We start from the raw sequence: 21,042 nt of genomic DNA on the forward strand, positions 1-21,042 counted from the left end.
TCCCTGCCACCTCCCTGCTGTTTTTCTCCGCTCCGAAACCCTCTGAGCAGCCCCCAAACCACTGGCTACGTTTCTCCAGGACCCCCCCCCCCAACACTCAGGGCCAGGCGGCTGGGCTCCCCGGGGAACAAGCTCCCCGGCAGGCAGCTGCTGCTTTAGAGCAACGCGTTGACCAGGCCCCGAGGCAGTCGGGCTCCCTCTGCCCTGCGCGGTCCTCTTCGGCTCTTTGGGGCCACGTGTTTACTTTCCAGATGTTGTGGCACCTTCAGCAGGGCGCGACAGCACTCTGTGACTTCTTTGCTCCCAGCGTTTGTATCTCCAGAGACGTGGAATGTGAGCAGTGCTAATTTAGAGCAGGATGTAAGGAAACGCTACCCCCTGGGCACCCGTCCAGCGTCCTCTGGTTAAATTCTGGTTCCTCCTCACTCTCTGCACAGCCCGCTCCCTCTGCCACTGGGTGGAAGCGCCAGGGGCTGAGCTGGGGCAGCGCATCTCCTGCTCTGAAGTGCCCGCCAATCACGGGCTAGGGGGTTCCTGCTGGAACACAGAACCTGGGATGGTCCATGGGGTGGGGCTGAACATATATTTCCCTGGGTGCTGCTCCTGGGTGCTGCCGCTGCTGCTGGCAAGGCCTCAGGGACTGGGAATCAGGATCCTGAGTTCTGTGCCCTGCTGTGGAGCCTCCATGTGACACTAGGTTGTCACTACTGCTCTCTGGGCGCAGTGTCTCCATAGGAGTCTTCAGAGTTTTGGAGTTACTTGGGCAGCCCCCAGGTCAGTGTCTTGCCTGGAGTTTGTTTAAATCCAGCTGTCAGATGCAGTGAGTCCTGGTGGGATCCAGGCAGCTGCATTTTGAGCCAACTCATTGTCCCATGTAGGTGTGGGGCACTGCCCTGTGGGGTGGGCGGGGCGCTGGGTGGCACGTCCTGAGGTCCACTCTGTGGTGCTGTTGTTGCCAGACAGAGAGGATGCACTGGCCGGGGAGCGGGCAGCAGCTGCCCCGCTCCATCTGCAGCCTGCCCTGCCAGCCGGGCGAGCGGAAGAAGACGGTGAAGGGCATGCCCTGCTGCTGGCACTGCGAGCCCTGCACGGGGTACCAGTACCAGGTGGATCGCTACACCTGTAAGACCTGTCCCTACGACATGAGGCCCACAGAGAACCGCACAGGCTGCCGGCCCATCCCCATCATCAAGCTCGAGTGGGACTCACCCTGGGCAGTGCTGCCCCTCTTCCTGGCTGTGGTGGGCATCGCTGCCACACTGTTTGTGGTGGTCACCTTCGTGCGCTACAATGACACACCCATCGTCAAGGCCTCGGGCCGCGAGCTGAGCTATGTGCTGCTGGCGGGCATCTTCCTATGCTACGCCACCACCTTCCTGATGATCGCCGAGCCGGACCTGGGCACCTGCTCTCTGCGCCGAATCTTCCTGGGGCTGGGCATGAGCATCAGCTACGCCGCGCTGCTCACCAAGACCAACCGCATCTACCGCATCTTCGAGCAGGGCAAGCGGTCGGTCAGCGCCCCGCGCTTCATCAGCCCCGCCTCGCAGCTGGCCATCACCTTCAGCCTCATCTCCCTGCAGCTGCTGGGCATCTGCGTGTGGTTCGTTGTGGACCCCTCCCACTCGGTGGTGGACTTCCAGGACCAGCGGACGCTCGATCCCCGCTTCGCCAGGGGGGTGCTCAAGTGCGACATCTCGGACCTGTCGCTCATCTGCCTGCTGGGCTACAGCATGCTGCTCATGGTCACATGCACCGTGTACGCCATCAAGACTCGAGGCGTGCCCGAGACCTTCAACGAGGCCAAGCCCATCGGCTTCACCATGTACACCACCTGCATCGTCTGGCTGGCCTTCATCCCCATCTTCTTTGGCACCTCGCAGTCCGCGGACAAGGTGAGTGAGGGGGGACGGGGGGGGAGAGGGGGTGGATGGAGGGTGGGGGGGCAGGGGGGAAGGAGGTGGATGGAGGGCTGGTGGGGGATGGGGACATGGCAGCTTCCCAGGCTGCCCCCCATGCTTCCTGCTGCCCACTCTCTCTGGGGTGCAAGTCCTTCCCCGGGGTTCTGGGCTTGCCTCCTCTTCTTCCTTCCCTTTTCCTGCCACTCCACCTTCTCCCTCTGTATCCTTCTCCTTTCTTCCCTCTTTGTGTCCCCTTCCCTCCACCCCCCCTCCTGCCTGCCTGGCCCTCCCTTCCCCTCCCCCTCCCCTTCATCAGCGGAGGGTGCTGCACCCCCATTCATGTGCTTTCTGGACACCCCCCCATCTTCCTCTGGGCCTGCTGTCCCTTGGAGATGTGATGTGTCTCAGGGGTTCGCTTCCTCTCTAGCCAGCCCCAAGCTGCCCTGAGGCCCAGCAGCCTGGGCCCTGGCAGTGCCAGCTGAGGGCCGTTTGTCTGGCCTGAGGTCTGCACACCGAGGCCCCTGAGGTCTGCACACCGAGGCCCCCGTGGACTCTGCCCACAAAGCCCGGCGCTGCCTGGGTAACTAGGAAGGGCTGGGAGCCGCTGAGGCCAGGCACCCTGTCCACAAGGATCCTGGCTCCCGGCCTGGGCTCCCGTCTGAACGTGGGCTCTGGGCAAGCCGGCCGGCCTTGCTGGCTGGTTCTTCACCATAAGGTGGGACCATGAGCCTTCCTGTGGTCCTCCCAGGCGCTGTCACAGTGTGAGACAGTGAGTGCAGACTCTAAGGAGTGGGACTGGGGACGCGGGCAGGGCGAGGGACCAGGTCAGAGAGGCGACAGGCCAATGGCAAGACCCAGGGGCTGGGGGTAGGACCTGGCTCCTGTGAGCAATCAGAGAGCCCCGAGGGAGGGCACACCTGGCCACCTGGTGCAGGGTTAGGAGCACGCTGGCTGCTGGTGGGCCCTGACCAGGTGAGATGGGAGCAGGGTTGTGAGGAGGTCGCTGTGGTGGGGGGCAGGAGGTGATGGCAGCAGAAGTGGCGAGACGCAGGGGAGTCTGGGTGTCTGGAGAAGAGGTGGCAGCTTCTGGTGGCTCATGCCCGGGAGCCCAGGAGGAGTCGCGATGACTCCAAGGTTTTGGTCCAAGTGACCGGGAGGACAGAGTTCCAGTGCACTAAGAAGGGGGAGGTGACAGGAAGCTGTGTGGGGCAGGATCTGGGGACCTTTGGACGTGCCAAGTTTAGGGCACCTACACATGTCCAGGTGCAGCTGTCACATCAGCATCTGAGAGAGGGTTGACTTCAGGTAGAGACATAACTGGGGACTAGCATGAAGCTGGGGGCCTAGGCATGAGCTCTTGGGGATGCTTGGCCTTTACAAAGGCACTGCAAAACTGCCATGGACAGGGTACCTGTCATGTGCCACGAGGCCCTACTGCAGCTGGCAAGAGTAAGTATCACCACCCCCACTTATAGACCAAGACATAGGCACAGAGAGGTAAAGTGACTTGCTCAAGATCACACAGCCAGTAGATGGCACAACTGGACTTGAGCTGTCTCTGTCTAGCTCAGGACCCTCCCTCCTCCAACCCCCACTGCCCCTGCACTGCAGTCCTGGGACACTTTCACAGCCCTGGGACATCCTTGGTAGGCGCCTACTTCCTTCCCTCAAGGGCAAGAGCTTCATCCTTCACCCAGAATCCCTTGGGCTTTGCTCAGGCAAACCTGTGGTGTGTCTTCTGGTGGCAGGTTTGGGGACTGGGAGCTCCAAGACACAGACCTTGGGCCTGGCAGGGAGTGGCCTGAGGTCTGAGACCAGGCTTGGCTTCAGTGAGGGATGCCATGCCCCCGTGTCTGAGCCAGGTCACTGCCTCCCCAGCACACAGTGGGACTGAGCTCTGTGGCCCCCACTGTGGGAGGCCCTCCTTGCTAAGGGCAGGAGTAGGCATAGGCCCCATGTCCCGCTGTGCCCACCAGGTCCCTGGAGCTGGCTGGGTGGCTGGTCCCACCCACCAGGAAGTTGCAGCTTGAGAAATCACCCTGGGCAGCACCAGAGGCCTCTTCCTGCCTCCTTGAGGAGCCAGGACTATGGGGGCCGCAGCTGGTGGGAAGCCCGTTCCTCCCCTGCGATCCCCGACTGCTGCCACTCTCCCTCCCCAGTGGGCTCCTGTCATCCCAAGTCTCAGGACCCTCTGCCTCGGGCTGAGGGCCCAGCATCCCCTCCCCGTCTCCAGGCTGCCCACCCGTCTCTGATGCCTTCTTCCTTAGGCTGCCTCAGCATTGACCATGAAAGAGCCCAAGATGAACCCTTCACAGTCCCACAGAGGGACAGAGACTTGAGTGGACTGTCCAGCTCCATCCATGGGGGCATGGGCCGTGGTACCCACCCAGTCCCTCTCTGGGCCTCTGAGTGGCACGGTGGTGGACATACACTCTGAAGTCCCTATGGGTTCAGGCCCCAGGCTTCTTAGAGGCTCAGGCAGCCTCCCGGCTGTGTCTGGGCCATGTCACTTGCACCAGAGCTAGGAAAAGCCCCCATACAAGCGGCACGTGTGGCCACGGGTGTGCATGTTCTTGTGTGTATGGGTCAGTGGGGGGTGGGGCAGTTGTCAGGAGTTGTGACACAGGTACAGAAGTGTATGTGGACAGATCTGAGTGTGCCCTTTTGTGCTCGTAGTTGGGCAGTGTGCGTGCCGAGGGGTTCCTAGCTGCCAGTGTGCGTATAAGTGTGCAGATTGAGTGTGTGTTCCTAGAAGTGTATTTGCATGCAGATGTGCAAAAGTGTGGGGGTGCAGGTGTGAGTGGGTACACACAGGTGACTGCACAGCTGTGCTGGAGTGCACCTGGGTAGCGGGTGTCTGCGGCATGAGTGTGCACATGTGAGCTCAGAGGTGCAGGAGTACAGGTGTGCAGTGTGACAGCGAGTGCAAGGAGTGTGGTGTGTCCCGGGGGTGCTGGCTGAACCGGGCCTGTCCCTGGAGCGCAGGTGCTGGCGGAATGGAGCTGTCTTGCTGCTCTGCTGAGCGGGCGGACGGATTTCCCAGCATTAGTCCGGATTTCCAGGGCTTAGCCCCGCAGCCCCGGGCATTACCAGGGCCGTCCTGAGCAGGCTTTCTCCACCACGCGGGTGACTGCTCAGCCAGGTTGGGGCAGGACGTGGTGGCGAAGCCAACCAGGGTGTGTGTGGGCTTATGGTCTGGTTCATACAGATTCTGAGAATCTTTGTCCCCAGGGGGTGCCCTGGAAGAAGCCGAGAGCAGCAGAGCTCAGCTCCTTGTCCAGCCCCTGGCACAGTCCCCCCCCCACCCCCCCCTGCCTCCCGTGATACCCACAAACATTATCTACACAATGGCTGCTCTTTCTGTGCCCCTGCCTCCACCAAGTCCAGGGTGGACAACCTCCTGCACTCTGGGAGCCAGGGGCTGGTGAGGATTGTGCAGGGCTCCTCGTGAAGGTGGAGTGTGACCGGGGATGGTGGAGGTCAGCGTGTAGCCGGCTGGGGATGAGCTGCGGGAGAGAGCTGAAATCACCGCACTCCAGTGGCCGCCTCTCCTTCTGCCTGCCTTAGGACCCTCCTGGTGCCTGGATGCATTCCCTTAGGGGTGGCTGCTGGGTTCTGTGGGCCCATTGCTTCTCTGAGAAGGGTTCACCTGCCACCACCTCCTGGTGACCACGTGCACCTTCATACAGGGATGCCAGAAACAACGCCGAGCCCAAGGCAGGCTCCAGGGGTGCAGGGGGGGTGCCAGGTGCTGGGGCAGGGAGAGAAGCTGGGGCAGGCAGAGCTGGGGTGGCTAAGGGAGCCTGGAGGGCTCATACCGGGCCCAACAGGTTACAGAGCGCCTTTGCTCTGTTTGGTCTCTTTGTGCCTTTCCTGTGTTTTGTCATCTGAAGGCTCTTGGGCTGGAGGACAGAGCAGTGTAGAGCGCCACTACAGCTCAGGGTTAGCACCATTTTCAGGGCCCTTTGTGCAGAAATGGTTCAGAATTCACAGGGCGTTAAACCACTGTGGGCCCTGCCTAGCAACGGTCCCCGTGAAGTCAGATCTGCCTGTTGAGGTGCTGTGCTCAGAGAGTGGGGCAGACTTGCTCAGCACCGCATAGGCCAGGGCAGAGTGGCACCTGGAGCCCAGCCCCAACCCCTAACACAGCGTCTGCTGCAGGCTCACTCTGCCCAGAGAGAGGCTCCATCCCAGCCTTGCAGGCTCCTATGGGCCCAGGTGCAAACCCTTCCATCAGCGAGGTGGAGGCAGGGGGGTAAGATGGGCATCTGGCCTGGAACACAGCCTGTGCCCAAGAGCCCCCAGGTGAAAGCAAAGACAGCCCTGCCCTCGGGGAAGCTCCAGTTCAATGAGGGAGACACAGTTTGACCCCAGGGACCTCCCAGTTGAGAGGGAAGACCCAGATGACAAAGCTGTTCTCAGGCTGCCAGGTCTCCAGTGGTCTGTGATCCTCCTCAGGAACCTGTCCCCCAGGGCCACCTGGTCATCCCTGGCCTGTCCTGCCCTGTCCTGCCAGGAAGGGAGCTCTGTGCTGGGGTGAGCGTGGATGGCGGGTAAGGACTGGGGCTTGCCTGTCTGTGTCTGGGGGCACATGCTTACTGGGGGACAGACGAATGTGACTGTGACTGTGACTGTGGCTCTGTGCAGAACAGTGGAACAGCCTCTCCACCCGCCTCCCTGATGGAGCCTGGCTGCGTCCGGGCCGAGCTGCCAGCAGACACAGGGAGTTGAGGGCTGCTATCTCCTGGGCATGGGGGCATCGAGGCTGTGTGCCAGGCCTGCAGGTCTCGGCACCTGTGACTACTTAGAGCAGGTTCCGTGTGGCCTCGCCATCTGTGCTTGGGTAACCTCATGGTTGGGTCGGTGCTGTCACCCTGGTACAGATGAAGACACTGAGACCCGAGAGGACAACTCTCCTCTTAGACACTCAGACCTCTGGGAGGGGTGGCTGGGAAGGCAGGCCTTTGGTTCCAGTGTCATGAGGTGCTTGTGAGGCTGGGGACAGGTCACAGGGAGGAGTATGACAGTGGGACATCTGGCCCCTATCCCCAGGGGCCACCGATGGGGCCAGGGCCCATGACCTCAGGAAGCCAGTCCAGAGCTGTGTCCCCCACTGCTGGTCTGGGTGCAAGTGAAGGTATCCCTGAGGGCCGGGAAGCCTTCCTGGGGAGGCAGCCCTGGGCAGGGCGTGGGCCATCTGATCTGAGGATGGGGACGCTCGGCCTCCTCCACCCCTGGACCTGGGAGACGCAGCTTGGGTCTCCCCTGGCGCCGTCCTGGCTGAGAGGCCAGAGGGCGGTTGAGGCCTGGAGCCCTGGAGGGAACCCCAGGCCGGGGTGGGGTGCTGCTGGGCCCACCAGCCTGCCTGGAAAGCGCCACTATTGAAGAACGGATTACTCAACACCCAGATTAATGGGCTTTCATTTCACTAAACATCTGTCACCGTTAGCGCTGGCACACGAGCGTGAAATGAGCTTTGACTGTGCTGCCACCGCTGTATTGTGCCGGGTGCCGTGGGTCCCATGCCAAGGGCCTGCTCTCCCAGGCTGGCACTTGGGGAGAGGGACAGTCACTGAATGAGGGGCTGGTGTGCAGGCGATGGCACGGCCACTGGGAGTCATTTCAAGGTACCAACAGGTGGTTGTCACCCTCTGCCCTGTTCGGGGGACCATTCCTGAGAAGGTCAGCGTGGTCCCATGAGAGGCCCTCCTCAAGGATGTCCCCCAGCTAGAATGCAGCTGTGGCAACGCCGTGCGCTCACCTGCCTGGCAGGGTTCCCACGCTTAGTGTTAGGTCAGGAGCTTCACCCAACAGCCCTGAGGGGCGAGTGCTGGGATCATGGTCCCCGTAGGGCACAAGGACCTGACTTGCCCGTGATCACAGCTGGAGACCAGGTTGGAGTCCAGGAACTCTGGTCTAAAGTCCAGCTGCCTGAAGCCAGCAGACACAGGCAGGTCTGTCCCCTGAAGCAGACACCACGTGGGTCCTGGGCAGGGTCCGGGCCGGGAGGCCCTGGCAGAGCTGGCTCTGATGCTGCCACCCGGCCACCTGCAGCTGTACATCCAAACGACGACGCTGACGGTCTCAGTGAGCCTGAGCGCCTCCGTGTCCCTGGGAATGCTCTACATGCCCAAGGTCTACATCATCCTCTTCCACCCGGAGCAGAACGTGCCCAAGCGCAAGCGCAGCCTCAAAGCCGTCGTCACCGCTGCCACCATGTCTAACAAGTTCACGCAGAAGGGCAACTTCCGTCCCAATGGGGAGGCCAAGTCCGAGCTCTGCGAGAACCTTGAGGCCCCAGGTGAGTGGCTGCCCTGGCCCCGGCCCCGGGACCCGCCCAGCCCCGCCTCTTCTGGGGAGGCGCTCCTGGCCATGGTCCCTGGTTGCCATCTCTGGGGACACTCGGAGCACCCCCAGGCCACAGACGAGCACCAGTCCATAGGGGGCTCAGGGAGAGCTTGGGCACCAGGCTGAAGCCCGTGCTGTCTCGCCCATCCTGGTGGCCTTGGGGGAGCAGAGTCCCCTGAACCCTGTGCTGCCCGCCCCCTTCTAGTGGTGGTGATGCTGGCAGTGGGATCCCGGAATTGCCCTTCCAGTGCCTCAGGGAGGACGGGTTGCTCAGGGGGGCCCTGCCACTGGCCGTTTGGTGACCTGGGAGGGGCTCTGGTGCCAGAGCAGCTGTAACACCCCACTTGGCTTTGTCCAGCAGCCCCCTAGCAGGGCCCTGAGAGATGGGGACCCAGGACATGGGCCGGCCAGGACAGGTGAGTGAGGGGCGGGCTGGGCTTTGGGACCTACAGAGGCTGAAGTTCTCAGGTGGCAGTGTGACCCAGGGGGTTGTCAGGAGGCTCAGCAGGGGCAGGTCATGCTTGCCGGGTGTGTGTGAGTTTCTCTCCAGGACCAGACGCCTGAGTCGCAGAACCTGAGCCGCAGACCCAGGATGACCGGAGGGAGGGCAGCAGGGACCTCGTTCCCCAGGGCGCCCCAGTGAAGGGCTGCAGAGGGAGGCAGCGGTGTCTCTCTTCCTGGTGGAGCCGGCCCTCGGCTCTCGGTGTGGGGAGCAGGGGCAGCCAGGAGCGGGGGCGGGGTGCAAGGACCTGGCAGGACAGGTCCCCGTAGTTGGGCCATGCCTAGTCCCTGATGCTCCTGTCCTGCAGGCACCCGGAAGGCGGCACTTGACATCATGTGTTTACAGATGAGGACCAGGAGGGGAGGGTCACCGAGCCACCTGCTGCCTCTGCCTTCTCAGACAGATGGGGTCCTCTGCCCACGCAGCCACAGGGCCTCCCCAGGCCTCACTCCCAGCTGCTCTGGGGCCGTGTGGAACAGAGAGGTGGCTGTGGTCACCTGGATCCTCTGCAGGCCTTGGCTCCCTCCCTGGACCTGAAAGTGGCCCAAATGCAGCTCCTTCTGCACCCGCCCCCACTCAAGTCTTGGGAGGCTTTTGCCGGGCCGGGGTCAAGAGCCCTTCTTCCCACAGGTTTCCACCCTGGGGGACCTGGGAAGAGGCCCTGGGCTCCCTCCCTCTAGTGCTGGGGAAGGTCCAGAAGTGACCTTTTTTGGGTACCAGGGATTGGACCTGGGTGCTTAACTACCAAGCCACACCCCCAGCCCTTTTTATTTTAAATTTTGAGATGCCATCTTGCTAAGTTGCTTAGCTGGGGCGTGGGCTGGACCCTGAGGAGGCCCTGAGCCCAGCTTGAGAGAGGAGGCCCTTGGTTGGTGATTCACCTCACGGTTGGGAGAAACAGGAGACCTTCCGCCCGGGCTGTCTGGGTGGGGCAGCACCTCCTGCAGGGCCCATCCCGAGACCCTGGATGAAGCACCTTCCTTCCCTCCTCAGCCAGGTTTAGTGCTTTGACAGAATAAATCGTAACTGAAAGGGAGGCAAGTCTCCTCCACTTCCAAATGGGGCTTTTCACACTCAAGAGTCCTTTCCCCACTGAGTGATCTTCACAGGTCCTGAGACGCCCTGGTTGGGCAAGAGGTTTGATCCTGAGTTGAGGCTCAGAGAGGGTGTATGGCTCTCCTGAAGTCACACAGCAAGATGGCGACTAGCAGACCCCACTGTGGTGTCTTTTCCTTGGCTCTGACTCACGAGGCCTCCCTGTCTGTGGTCCCCACCTTCTGTGTGGAGCAGTATGCCTGGCTCCTGACATCACCCCTTTGATTGATACCCTCATGAGTCTGGTTCCCTCCAGTCCTACCCTTCCTTACCCCCACTGTGACCCTGGGCCTCCCCTCAGATACCTCCCTGGCTCTCTATACCAAGATGGGAAAGGGCAGAGCGTCCTCACAAGACTTCCGCTCTGGCCTTCCATGTCCACCTGGATGTGGACATCCCAGCATCCCCTTGCCAAGCCCTCCCCAGGCCTAGCCAGGAAGGGCCCAGAGGCAGAGCCCTTCCTGCCCACCCGGAGACTTGTCCGTCCCAGGCCCTGAGCCTGTGCCGGGGCAGGACCTGCTGTGCCTGTGGGCTTCACCCCAGTGCTCCTGAGAGCCGTTCCCAGAAGGGGACAGTAATGGTGCTGTGACAGCCAGAGGGGACTGTCGAAGGCAGGGGCCTTCAGGAGAGCTGTGATGGCCCAACACTGACATTGTCCTTGCGTCTGCTTGGCTGGTCGCCTGAAGTGGGGGCAGCATCCTGGTCCCTGCTCCTGCGGGGGACGGCTGAGAGCTGGCACCCTGCCATGGAGGCTGAGGTGCCCTGGCCCTTGCTGTCTCTCAGTGCAGTGACAGGGGTCACGTAGGCACCCAGCGACGGATTCCTGGGACAGCCAGACCAGGGGAGTTCGAGCAGGAGAGGGGAGGTGTCACTTTTGTGGAGCAGGGACATTTTTCACTCTGTCACTGGCAGGCTGCGTATCTTTAAACAAACAACAGAATAAATAATTGAGGGCCTGATTGCAGGCAGATTGGGCGCGGGGACATGGGGCGACAAATGGGGACTGTCAGCTCACACCTTGTGCCACCAGCTAATTGTCATCTGAGCCTCCAGTTCCTAGAGAACAGCAAGGAGGCCAGTTATCAGTCAGGGGTGGCTATGGCCCCCTGCTACACCCCTGCCCCTTCACTCTCCTGAAGATGCTCCACAGTGTCACTGTGCCCATTGTCAGTGTGGCCTCTTGCCCTGCCCTCTGCCCAGCGTTCTGTAGGCTCTGGAGGGTCTAATCCACCCTTGGCTGCTGGCCAGCCATAGGGTTTATCATCACCCATTTACAGATGGGCAAAGTGCAGATCTGAGAGGGTCACTTTGATATATGGCCTTTGGCAGATGCTGTGGCGACGCCAGGGCTGGCCAGGTCCCCCAGCTCCTGGGCGGACTCTCTTTGAGCTTTGCGTGGAGCTCAGGGGCCCAAGTGGACACACGGCTCCCATTTTCTGGCTGGTGAGACTGAGGCTCACCTGGGGGACTCAGGCCCTGACTTGTAGCTGAGGGCTACCTCCCCCAGGTGCCAGAGCCCGTGAACTGGCCTTTCTAGAGGACACCATGGGGAAAGCCTAGCTGTCCCTCTGTCCTGGTGAAGCAGGCTCAGCTGGCGTCCCCTGCACAGGGGTCTAGATGCTGCTGAGCTTTTCTCTCACCTGTGAGCCAGGAGCTGCTGGAGGGCTTTACAGGTTTGGAAACTCAATTTTCTCAGTTCACCCAGGGGTGACGGAGCCCACCCTGGGGGGCCGCTTCTCAGTGGCCAGGCCTGCTGCGAGGGTTGGCAGAGCCAGCCACAGGCTCTTTCTGACCATGGGGGCTTGGGAGGGGTGGAGGAGGTGGTTGGCAGCCCCTCAGGAAAAGAAGCCTCAGCAAAAGGGGCCACTGCACTCGCTCTCGCTGCAGGTAGGGTACAGACCCAGCCAAGCAGGGGGGCGGACGGTGACTGTTCATCCTCTGCTTGAACATTGCCGTGACAGGCACGCTCCCAGCTCTGGCCAGGAGAGAGCTCTTCCTCCAGCCAGGCTGGAATCTGGTCCTCCTGCCTCCCTGCTGTTCCCGTGGTAGCCCCAGCTCGCCCCTTCCCCTCCACACACGATGGGCCCCGTGGACACAGCAGTGCTGCCTGTACTCATTTGGTTAAGCTGCTATGACAAAAAGGTCCCAGGACAGAACAGAGACTCAAATCAGACCGATGTTTGTTTCTCTGTGACCTAAATGTACCTGATGGGGGCCGGAGTGGGGCCCAGGTTCCTTCCATCTTATTCTTTTGGCTCCCAGTGGGTTGAGGCTAGCTGACCACAGTGTCCATTCTAAGATGGGAAAAGAGGAAGTCCAGGGGACACACTCTGCTTTAGTTAGAAGTTTGCACAAAGTCCCTTCCCTCATCTTATTTGTGAGACTGTAGCCACGGGAGGCCCCACTTCGCTGCCAGGGAGGCTGGGTAACGCATCCCCCAGGGAAGGCAGGCAGGCGCGCGCACTGGGGACGCCTTGCAGACCAGCACACTGGTCTCCGGGCTTCCTCTTCTCTAGGCCAGATGTCCCCCTCCTCAGCTGGCAGGTGTGCTTTCTCTTCCAAGCTGACAAGAGCCCAGCAGAGGGTCAGGGCAGCTTCTTCCTTCAGAGCCTGCAGACAGCCCCTCAGCGGGCAGCAGTGCTGCCCCTGGTGACTAACCACTGAGACAGAGCCTGAACCCTGGAGGGACAGGACAAAGCTGAAGTCTGGCCGGAATCCTTGCTCCTCTGGCCTCAGTTTCTCCTCTGTCAAATGGGGTGGCACTTCTTTGGCCTTCTCACTAGGCGCTGTGAGTTCTGTCCTCCAGTATGGCAGGGGACACTCAGGTCAACATCTGGCTTTAGAGCTGACACTGGACTAGGATCTGTGGGGAGAGGGCCCCGGGGGCTGTGGCCAGGAAACAGGAGACACCCAGAGGTCCAGGCCATCCCCAGTTGTGGGGTAGAAGAGTGACAGGCGGACAAAGAGGTCTCAAGACTGGAGGAGGGGACGGGGCGCCAAGAAATGGAAAGGCAGAGGCCCAGGGCCGGGGCCCTGCAATTCCCTGGGGCGGAGGGCCACTTCAGTTCTGAGGCTATTTCTGCTAGAGCGAGGAGCCCTCTGGTTTTTACTCCTCCTGCCACTGCCCCCGTGTTTAAGGGACACTCCTCACACGTGCTCTCCCACAGCGCCTGTGGTTATTTTCTGCAAGACTTCCCCTCTGCAGGAGTTCAAGGTCACACAGCTGCACCACTAAGATCATGACGTCAGTATGTGGTGGGGCCGGGCAGTGACAGTGTCTCGGTGGCCTCCACAGTGGAGGCGGGTTAGTGAGGCAGGAGGTCCTCAGGACAGCAGCCCTGCCTGGGCAGGGGTGTGAAGGAGGGCACCCTGCGGGGACAGTGGACCTGGCGCTGGGAGCGGGGTCAGGGTCAGCAGGAGGTCCGTGGCAGGGGGGCCGGAGCTGGGGGCCTGGGGCCTGGGTGGTGAGCAGGGCGCTGTGTGGAAGGATGGCTGAGGAAGGCGGCCCCTGACCCTTGACCCTCTCTGGTCTCTCCTTCCAGCTCTGGCCACCAAACAGACCTACGTCACATACACCAACCATGCCATCTAGCTCAGCTGCGGAGCCAAGCGGCCTAGGAGCCACGCCCCACGGGGATGGGCACCCAGCCAGAGCTGCTCCTGAGGGCCCAGCGGGGTCCTGCCTGCCATGGTGCCCATGTACGTGGCTTGGTGCTGACAACAGCAGAGCCCCCAGCCATCACTACTGGGCAGCCTGGGCAAGCCAGGGTGGCGACCAGAGGTGGCTGGCAGGCGGGGCTGCTTCGGGCCACGGGAGAGCCTGCGTCCTGGACTGTCGCCGCCCGGCCTGAAGCACAGGGGCTCAGATCCTGGGGCCCAGCGCTGTTCTCCCTCCACTGCCTCATCTGTCCTGTTGGTGACTTCTCAGTCTGCCTCTGTCCCCTCCTCTTCATTCTCTGGTATCGCCATTGTTCCCTCTGCTCGTCCCTGTCACCTGGGTTCTCAGTTGCTTCTCTACCTTCTCTTTCTGCCCCCCATCTGCTCTGTCCTGCTCCTCTGGCTTCCCTCTCTGTCCCCCCATGTCACTTCTTATGCATTTTTTTTCCTGTCCCTGTCATTCTCCTCCAGTCCCCCACCCCACCATCCTTTTCTGATCCACAAAATCTTCCATGTCCAAAAGAGAAAAAAAAAAGGAAAAAAAAATCAAAACACAAAAAAGCCAAAACAAAAACAAATCTCGAGTGTGTTGCGAAGTGCTGCGTCCTCCTGGTGGCCTCTGTGTGTGTCCCTGTGGCCCGCAGCCTGCCCGCCTGCCCCCGCCTGTCTGCCACGTGTCCTGCCCGCCTGCCCGCCTGCCCCTCCTGCCGACAACACGGAGTTCAGTGCCTGGGTGTCTGGTGATGGTTACTGATGACAATGTGTAGCGCATGATTGTTTTTATACCAAGAACATTTCTAATAAAAATAAACACATGGTTTTGCACCTGGGCTCCATCCGCTAAGGGCCCTGCAGTGGGACCACGGGCTCAAGCCACAGCAGGGGCCTGGAGTTAGGAGGAGCGGCTGGGTGATGGAGATGCAGGTTGGGGACTGCGAGGGGCTGCTTCCTGGGGAAGGGTGGAATCTGGGGTGCTCTGCAGAACCTTGGGTGCGGAAGGTCTGGGTTTTCAGGTGGGGAAAAGGACATTGCAGGACATTCCCGAAACTGGCAGCTGGTGATCCTCTAGTGAAGAGGATGCCCCACCCCTGCCCTGCAGCCCTAGGGGGAGGCCGTCCCTGCCCTCCTCTCCTGTGCCTTGCCCTCACACCCAGGCCCCTGCCCACCCCATAATCTGAACCTCTCCCTCCTTTTCCTCTGAAGAAACTGGTCCCCACGGCACCTTCTCCTGCTGATCTTGTCTCCAAGTCGTGGCCCTGAGCCATGTGTCCTGGTGGCTTGTGTGGCGCATGGGTGTGGTGAGAGGCTCCCTGCTGCGTTGGTCTGTTCCCACTGCACCCAGTGTATGCGCTTGTTTGTCTTTCATGTCTGTCTGTCTGTTTAGGCCCAAGAGGGCGAGTCTGCATTATGGCCTTGTCTTGAGGACCTGTCCCAGGCAAATGGCCAGCAGGTCCAGAGGTAGGGAAGGGGGTGACTTAGGGGCTGGGCCCTGCCAGCGGAAATTATAGAGCTAGTGACACAAAGAGGCCACAGCTGGAGCCCAGGGTGCCTGTGCTGCCCCCTGCAGCACCCCTCCCTCCTCCACAGCCAGCTATGGCCAAGGGACTGGAAGAACCTGGGCGGAGACCTGGGCAGGGACCAAGTAGAGGTGAGGCTGGGACACTGAATGGCGCCAGGTGTTACTGCCCCTTAATGAGACTGTCCTTAGCCCAGGGGGTCCCATGCAGCTGTGCTCAGGAAAACTCTCCTCCCTCCACCGGATCTGTGCACTTAATATGTGCTTGGTCAGTATCTGCGTAAGGGAAGGATAGGAGGGGTGTCTCCGCTGATCATCTTGCTTGTACAGGATGGTCCTGAGCCCTCAACCCATAAGGGAGTCCTCCAATTGTGGCGCAGTCACAGATAGGTTGCCAGACCAAGGTATTTGCCAGAAGCTTTCAGGGTAGCATTGGCCTAGGAGAGGGATGGATGCAGAAGGTCTGTGACCAGCTTGGCCCTGGGATTCCCTGTAGCACTTGAGTCTTGGTGCCTTGCCCTCTCTGCCCACACCCTCTTGAGGTGACTGATGTTCTGGGGCTCAAGGCTAGATAGGTGGTAGTCTGGACTGCAGCCATGGATGTGATGTTAGCCCAGGAGCAACCCCCACCCTGTCAGTAGGGCCCATATCTAGCTTCCAGGGGAGAATCGGGGGTGCTGCCCATGGGCTCCCCTCAGCACTCAGGAGGGCAGTGGAGGCTGAGAAGGAAGCAGAGGCCAACATCCAAGGTCTCTCCCAGTGGGGAGGAGGGAGAGGAGGCCTGTGGGGACCGGGTGCCCTGCTGGGGCTCAGCCATTAGGCATCCTAGCAAGGGCTGAAGCTAGCCTACTGGGGGCTCTGAAAAGGCACAGGTGAAGGGCAGCTAGGCACCGCCCTCAAGGGGCTTCAGTCCTCTGTCAGTGGGGAGAAACAGCCCTGCCCTCAGGGGGCTTCCCATCTAAGTAGAGTGGCAGCCCCCAGGGAGCCGTGCTGAGTGAAGAAAGGCCGATGCCCCAAAGCCAAATCACTATGGCAATGAGGTGGGTTAAGTAGGGGGTGGGCTTTGAGCCCCTGAATAAGGGGTGCAGAGAAGTGTACAAGTTCCACGATCCGAGGGGACAGGGACCCTGCAGGTCAGCCCTGCTGAGCAGGATGAGAGGGTGGATGGGCAGGGGTGGGCTGAGGTGGCCAGGAGCACCTGCTCTGAGGCTGTGGGGGGAAGCCCTGTGGGTACCTCCCGGGCCAGGTGGCTGCTCCCTTCTGAATTACCAATGCCCAGTCTCAAAGAACACACCAAAGAGGTGGACAGTGCTCAGTGTCTTTAGGACTTTATATTTCAATAAAATGGGGGTTGAAAGATGGACAGGGAGCCAGCAGCACCAAAGGTCTTTGTGCTGTTCCAGGGTCTAGAGTCTCCCCTCCCCAGGGACTGTGGGGCTCCTCAAGCCAAAAGGATCGGGCCAGTGGGAGTTATACTTCTTTAATTTTTTTGGTAGTGGGTACTGGGGATTGAACCCAAGGGTGCTCTACCACTGAGCTATATTCCTGGTCCTTTATTTTTTATTTTGAGACAGGGCCTTGCAAAGTTGCTGAGGCTGGCCTTCCTCCTGCCTCCACCTCCTGAGTGGCTGGGATTCCAGGCATGCGCCACCATGCCTGGCCTTCACGTGCACTTGCTGACCACCTGGGGAACACTTAGGCAACATGGACGCAGGGGCCTCCCCAGGACAATATCTGGACCCCTGTGGGTAAAGCTGAGAATGCTCTGGAAGCTCCCTAGAGAACGGGCTGTGTTGCCCAGTGGCCTGGGTGTGGGCCAAACCTTGGGTTTGTAAAGCCAAGGAAGGAACAGCAATATCCCCACACCAGCTCTCCTGGGACTCACCCCCAAGACTGAATTGACACCAGCCCAAGCAGAAGCCCAGGAGCTGCCAGACTGCAGGCACTCAGGTCCCTTCCAGCGCACATGGGCTGGTTCTGGGTTCTAATGTCCTGTGGTCTGTGCCTCCTATTCTGCTTTCTCAAGCCCTAGAGGTAGAGGCAACATGGGACGGAGGCCTGGAGCCAGCCTCCCTCTGCATATCCGCACCATGCCCAGCTTGTACCCCACCAAGGGCATCTCAGAAGCCCCAGGCAGAAGCTCAGCCTGTGCTCCCTTTGGCCCCACCCCGTCCAGCCCCCAGCTTCCATCTCCCACTGAGGGGAAACTGAGGCACCCCCGATGAAACGGAGAGCTCCTCCTGCCTTTCTGTCCTGTACGCTTTGACCACCCCCAGGGCTTGGCCCTGACACTTGGAGCCTCCTGGGGCTTGGGTCACCCCCCCAGAGAACCCAGCTCTGAATGACACTCAGCACCAAAATCTCACTTCAGTTGGCAAAAGCAGCAATTAGCATCTAATGAGGCTTCTTGCTTTATTTTTAGGTAGCCTCCAAGGCCCTGCCCGGGTAACTCACCCGCCTCGCTCGGCAGATAATTAAAGCATGTCACCATAATTTGCCTTTTTTCTTTTTTTTTTTTTATAAAGCCCCATAATTATGTTTTTATTGCAAGTGAGGGGGGGGGAAGATGGGAGAAAGGAAACAAAGAGAGGCGGGGTCGGGAAGGAAGTGGGGCTGGCCCCTGAGCTGGCTTTTCCTCCATCCACAACCAGCCCCTCTTCCCGCCCCACTCGGTGCAGCTACCTCTTGGGGGCCACTCAGCTCTCAGGGTTCCAGTGAACTTCGTGCCCAAGCCCCCTCCCTGTGAACTCTCCACCCATAATTTCCTCCCCTTTTCCTCATAAAACCAGTCCCAGTATGCTGAAGTCAGCCAGCGGCCAGGGAGGGACACTGGAAATGGCAGTGGCCATAACTTGATTCTTGAGCTGGGAATGGGCACAGGGGAATTCTTTCCACTGTTCTCCTTCTGCTTATGTTGGGAAATTTCCATAATAAAAAGTTAAGTAAACTCTGCTCCAGGGGGGGCTGCTTCCTGGGGTGGGTCTGGAGTCTGTACCACAATCCCGTGTCCTTTCTGGGGAGGGGGAAGGGCTATCTTTATGGGCCAGAAAATGCATTTCTGTCATTCATCTGGCCAGCTAGGAACTGCTGACTTGGTTCAAGGGAGCCCACTGCCAGCTTTGGTGCCTTAAATTCTGCAGTTAAAGCCTTAGGCTTTTGATCCAAGACATTGACACCCAAAGCACATCAACCACCTGGCAAGAGAACTGGAATCAGACCTGAACACATAGTCACCTGAAGGTGAGGGACAAGGGACAGGTAAGCTTTGAGAGAGCTCTTAGATTACCCTAACCCAAGTAGCAGCCCAGACCACTTTCTGAATACCATCTTCACCCTAGTCATCATATCCCACTCAAGCTGTGTGCTCATTGTCTCTGTCCCCTATCAGAATGCCAGCCCCACCAGGGCAGGGGCTTGTGTCTGTTTAATCACAGCTGAATCCTGGGGCCTAGAACAGAAGAGCAGGCAGGCAGTAAATACCTGCTGAGTGACTGAATTGGATGAGGGCAGCTGGTTGGGGCCCCAACCACGGCACTCACCTCTATTTCTGAGTCTCTGCCCCAAATCCAATGGGTAATTTCTTCACTTGAGCTTCCTAAGATCTTCCCCAGAGGCCTAGGAGAGAATGGATATAGCATGATGGTCACTGGGTAATAACTGGCTCCCATGTCCCTTTTGAGGATGCTAGGCAACCTGGAGTGGAAATCAGAAGATTTCCAGATCCTAGGTAAGACTCTGCATCAATTCTGCTGTGTGCCCTTGGGCAAATACTTTCCCTCTCTGGGCCTGTTTCTTCAGCCTTAAAATGAGGAATTGAGCTCTGAGCCCAGAGCCTGAGTAGGCTGCCAACATTTATTCAGTACTGAAAAGGGGAGGTGACTTCAGATAAGAGTCTTTTGGAGCCAGTTGCCATGGAAACTGAGTCCGGAAAGGGGTGGGGGAGGAGCTAGAGTATGCAAATCGGACCCTTCCTTTGGTTTCCCCAGCCTAGGTTGTCTGTGAGGAGGAAGAGGCTTTGCTAATGTTATGGAGCAGTGGAAGAGGGTGGAAGAGGTGGAGGAGGACAAAAGGAGAGGGGTTCTCTGCACACAGCAACACCTTCACTAGACAGTAAAGAAAACAAAGAAGTAACTGTCTAAGCTGGATGAGGCCCCAAAGACCATCCTCTGTCTCCATCACACACACACACACACACACACACACACACACACACACACACACATGAACAGGGGAGGAAACTGAGGGCTGCAGAGTCAAAGGCTTGTCAAAACTTGAGAGGCTTCAGAAAGACCCTTCTTGCAGCCTGATTGGCTACCATTGTCTCCTGCTCCCTCTCACCAAAAGTTAGGGGTTCTCTGTGTTGCTGAGCCTGGAAACACTCTCCCTGATGAGCTTATGAGTTGCTCTCAGAAAAGCAAGGAGAGGAGCGTGGGGGTAGGGAGCCACCTTGAGCATCTAACCCTGGGGTGATCCGCTGTCTTCAGCACCTGCTAGGTGTGGCAGGAAGGAGGCAAACACAGAAGCAGCCCACAGGGATCTGGGGCTAGAGACCCTGGCTTTGGTTCTGTCTTGGGCATGGGAAGTCTCGAAGCCATCTGAACTTCACTTGCTGCCTCTGTGGAACGAAGATTGTCATATCTTAAGACCATAAAATCACTGTGACAGCCAGGCGCAGTGGCGCAACCCTGTCATCACTCAGGAGGCTGAGGCAGGAGGATCGCGAGTGCAAAGCCAGCCTCAGCAACTCAGTGAGACCCTGTCTTAAAATTTAAAAAGGGCTGGCGCTGGGGCTCAGTGGCTAAGCGCCCCTGACTTCAACCTCTGGTACCAAAACAAAACAAAAGCAAACCGCTGTGAGAGACCAGGAGAGGGTCCCTACCCCGGAGTCCAGCTGCCTCACCTTCCAGGACGGACGCTCCCTCCTTCCAGCCGACACGCTCTCCTGTGGTTCTGAGCTTCCTTCCTCCTGCCCACTCCTCAAATTCTAGGGCCTCTCTGGAGCCCCAGGCCTGAGTCCATCTCTATTCCCCCACTTCCAAACTTCCGCAACCCCTCATTAAAGAGCGTGCTCGGGTCTCTGCCCAACTCCCAGCCTCCCCTGCGGGCCCCAGCCACGTGCCTCTGCTGGCCAATGAGGTGTAGGCGGAAGTGATGCCGCCACGCGTGCCTTCTTCCGCTGAGCAGACGTGGAGTTACTTGAGGCCAGGGAGGCGCGACGGCAAGGGGATCTGGTCCCAGGGCCAGAGCCTCTGCCAACCCAGGATGACCTTTCTTTGAATAAGAATCAACTTCTACGCTTCGGTGCCAAGATGTCAGGGTTTCGGTGTCACTGAGTGACAGCCTCGCCTATCCTAAGGGCATCAGATGAGTGACAGCTGCATGCACCTCTGCCAGCCTCGGCCTCCCCAGCACCCCGCAGGCTGCGCAGACCTGTCTGCGGGGGGACCCACAGTCTTCTCCTGCTGTGCCTCTTCCCCCATGTCCCCTATCGGGAGATCAGCAGCCCGCTCACCAGGAACCTGCACACTCCTCGGACCCCTCCCACCTGTCATCGGCTGCCACTCACTGCAGCCGGTCTCTGCCCTCCCCCCCACAGCCCTCCTGGATTCACGCCCTGCCCTCGTCCCTCCCCCGGCCATGGAAGGACGCAGTCCAGTCTTCATTTCAGCACTTTTTAAAGGGTGGCTCTTTGCCGTCATCTTATCTCCGTCCTTTTGTATAGGAGGTGTCTCTTCCCTCTGGCTCCTCATAGGGCTCTTTGTCGCTAGTTTTATTAAACAATTTGATTACGATGTACCTCTGTGTAGGTTTCTTGTACTCGGATTTCGTTGAGCCTCTCGGATCTCCGGGTTTATAGTTTTTATTATATTTGGAAAATTTGGGGCCATTATTTCTTCAAAATTGTTTCAGTCTCCCCTTTGTCTTCCCTCAACCAGAGACTTCTGTTACACACATATCAGTCCTCAGAATTGTCCGGCAGCTCAATGACGCTCTATTTGGGGGGTTCTGTCTGTGTTTCATTT

The 21,042-nt window shown here is 59.4% G+C and overlaps 1 protein-coding gene and 1 long non-coding RNA gene across 8 annotated transcripts in view; one reads left to right on the plus strand and one right to left on the minus strand.

Moving 5' to 3' along the window:
* Positions 1 to 14,328, plus strand: part of Grm4 (glutamate metabotropic receptor 4) — a 93,652-nt gene extending 79,324 nt beyond the window's left edge. For 5 of the 7 annotated variants that reach the window (XM_078020175.1, XM_078020176.1, XM_078020174.1 and 2 more), the window contains 3 exons: positions 960 to 1,895; positions 7,956 to 8,202; positions 13,389 to 14,328. In XM_078020175.1, the coding sequence (XP_077876301.1) occupies positions 960 to 1,895; positions 7,956 to 8,202; positions 13,389 to 13,438 (1,233 nt within the window). In that variant the 3' untranslated portion in view covers positions 13,439 to 14,328. Of the gene's footprint in view, positions 1 to 959; positions 1,896 to 7,955; positions 8,203 to 8,607; positions 8,666 to 13,388 lie in introns of all 7 variants that reach the window. The other 2 variants (XM_078020178.1, XM_078020177.1) reach the window with 2 other exon arrangements.
* Positions 14,329 to 14,450: 122 nt separating this feature from the next.
* Positions 14,451 to 20,110, minus strand: LOC144366252 (uncharacterized). Its single transcript, XR_013425246.1, has 3 exons — positions 19,920 to 20,110; positions 18,559 to 18,634; positions 14,451 to 15,456 (listed from the first exon to the last, which is right to left on the minus strand). It is a non-coding gene; the product is annotated as an uncharacterized LOC144366252 (long non-coding RNA).
* Positions 20,111 to 21,042: the final 932 nt, after the last annotated feature.

This window comes from Ictidomys tridecemlineatus, chromosome 8 (assembly GCF_052094955.1).
Source record: "Ictidomys tridecemlineatus isolate mIctTri1 chromosome 8, mIctTri1.hap1, whole genome shotgun sequence".
Lineage (NCBI taxonomy): Eukaryota > Metazoa > Chordata > Mammalia > Rodentia > Sciuridae > Ictidomys > Ictidomys tridecemlineatus.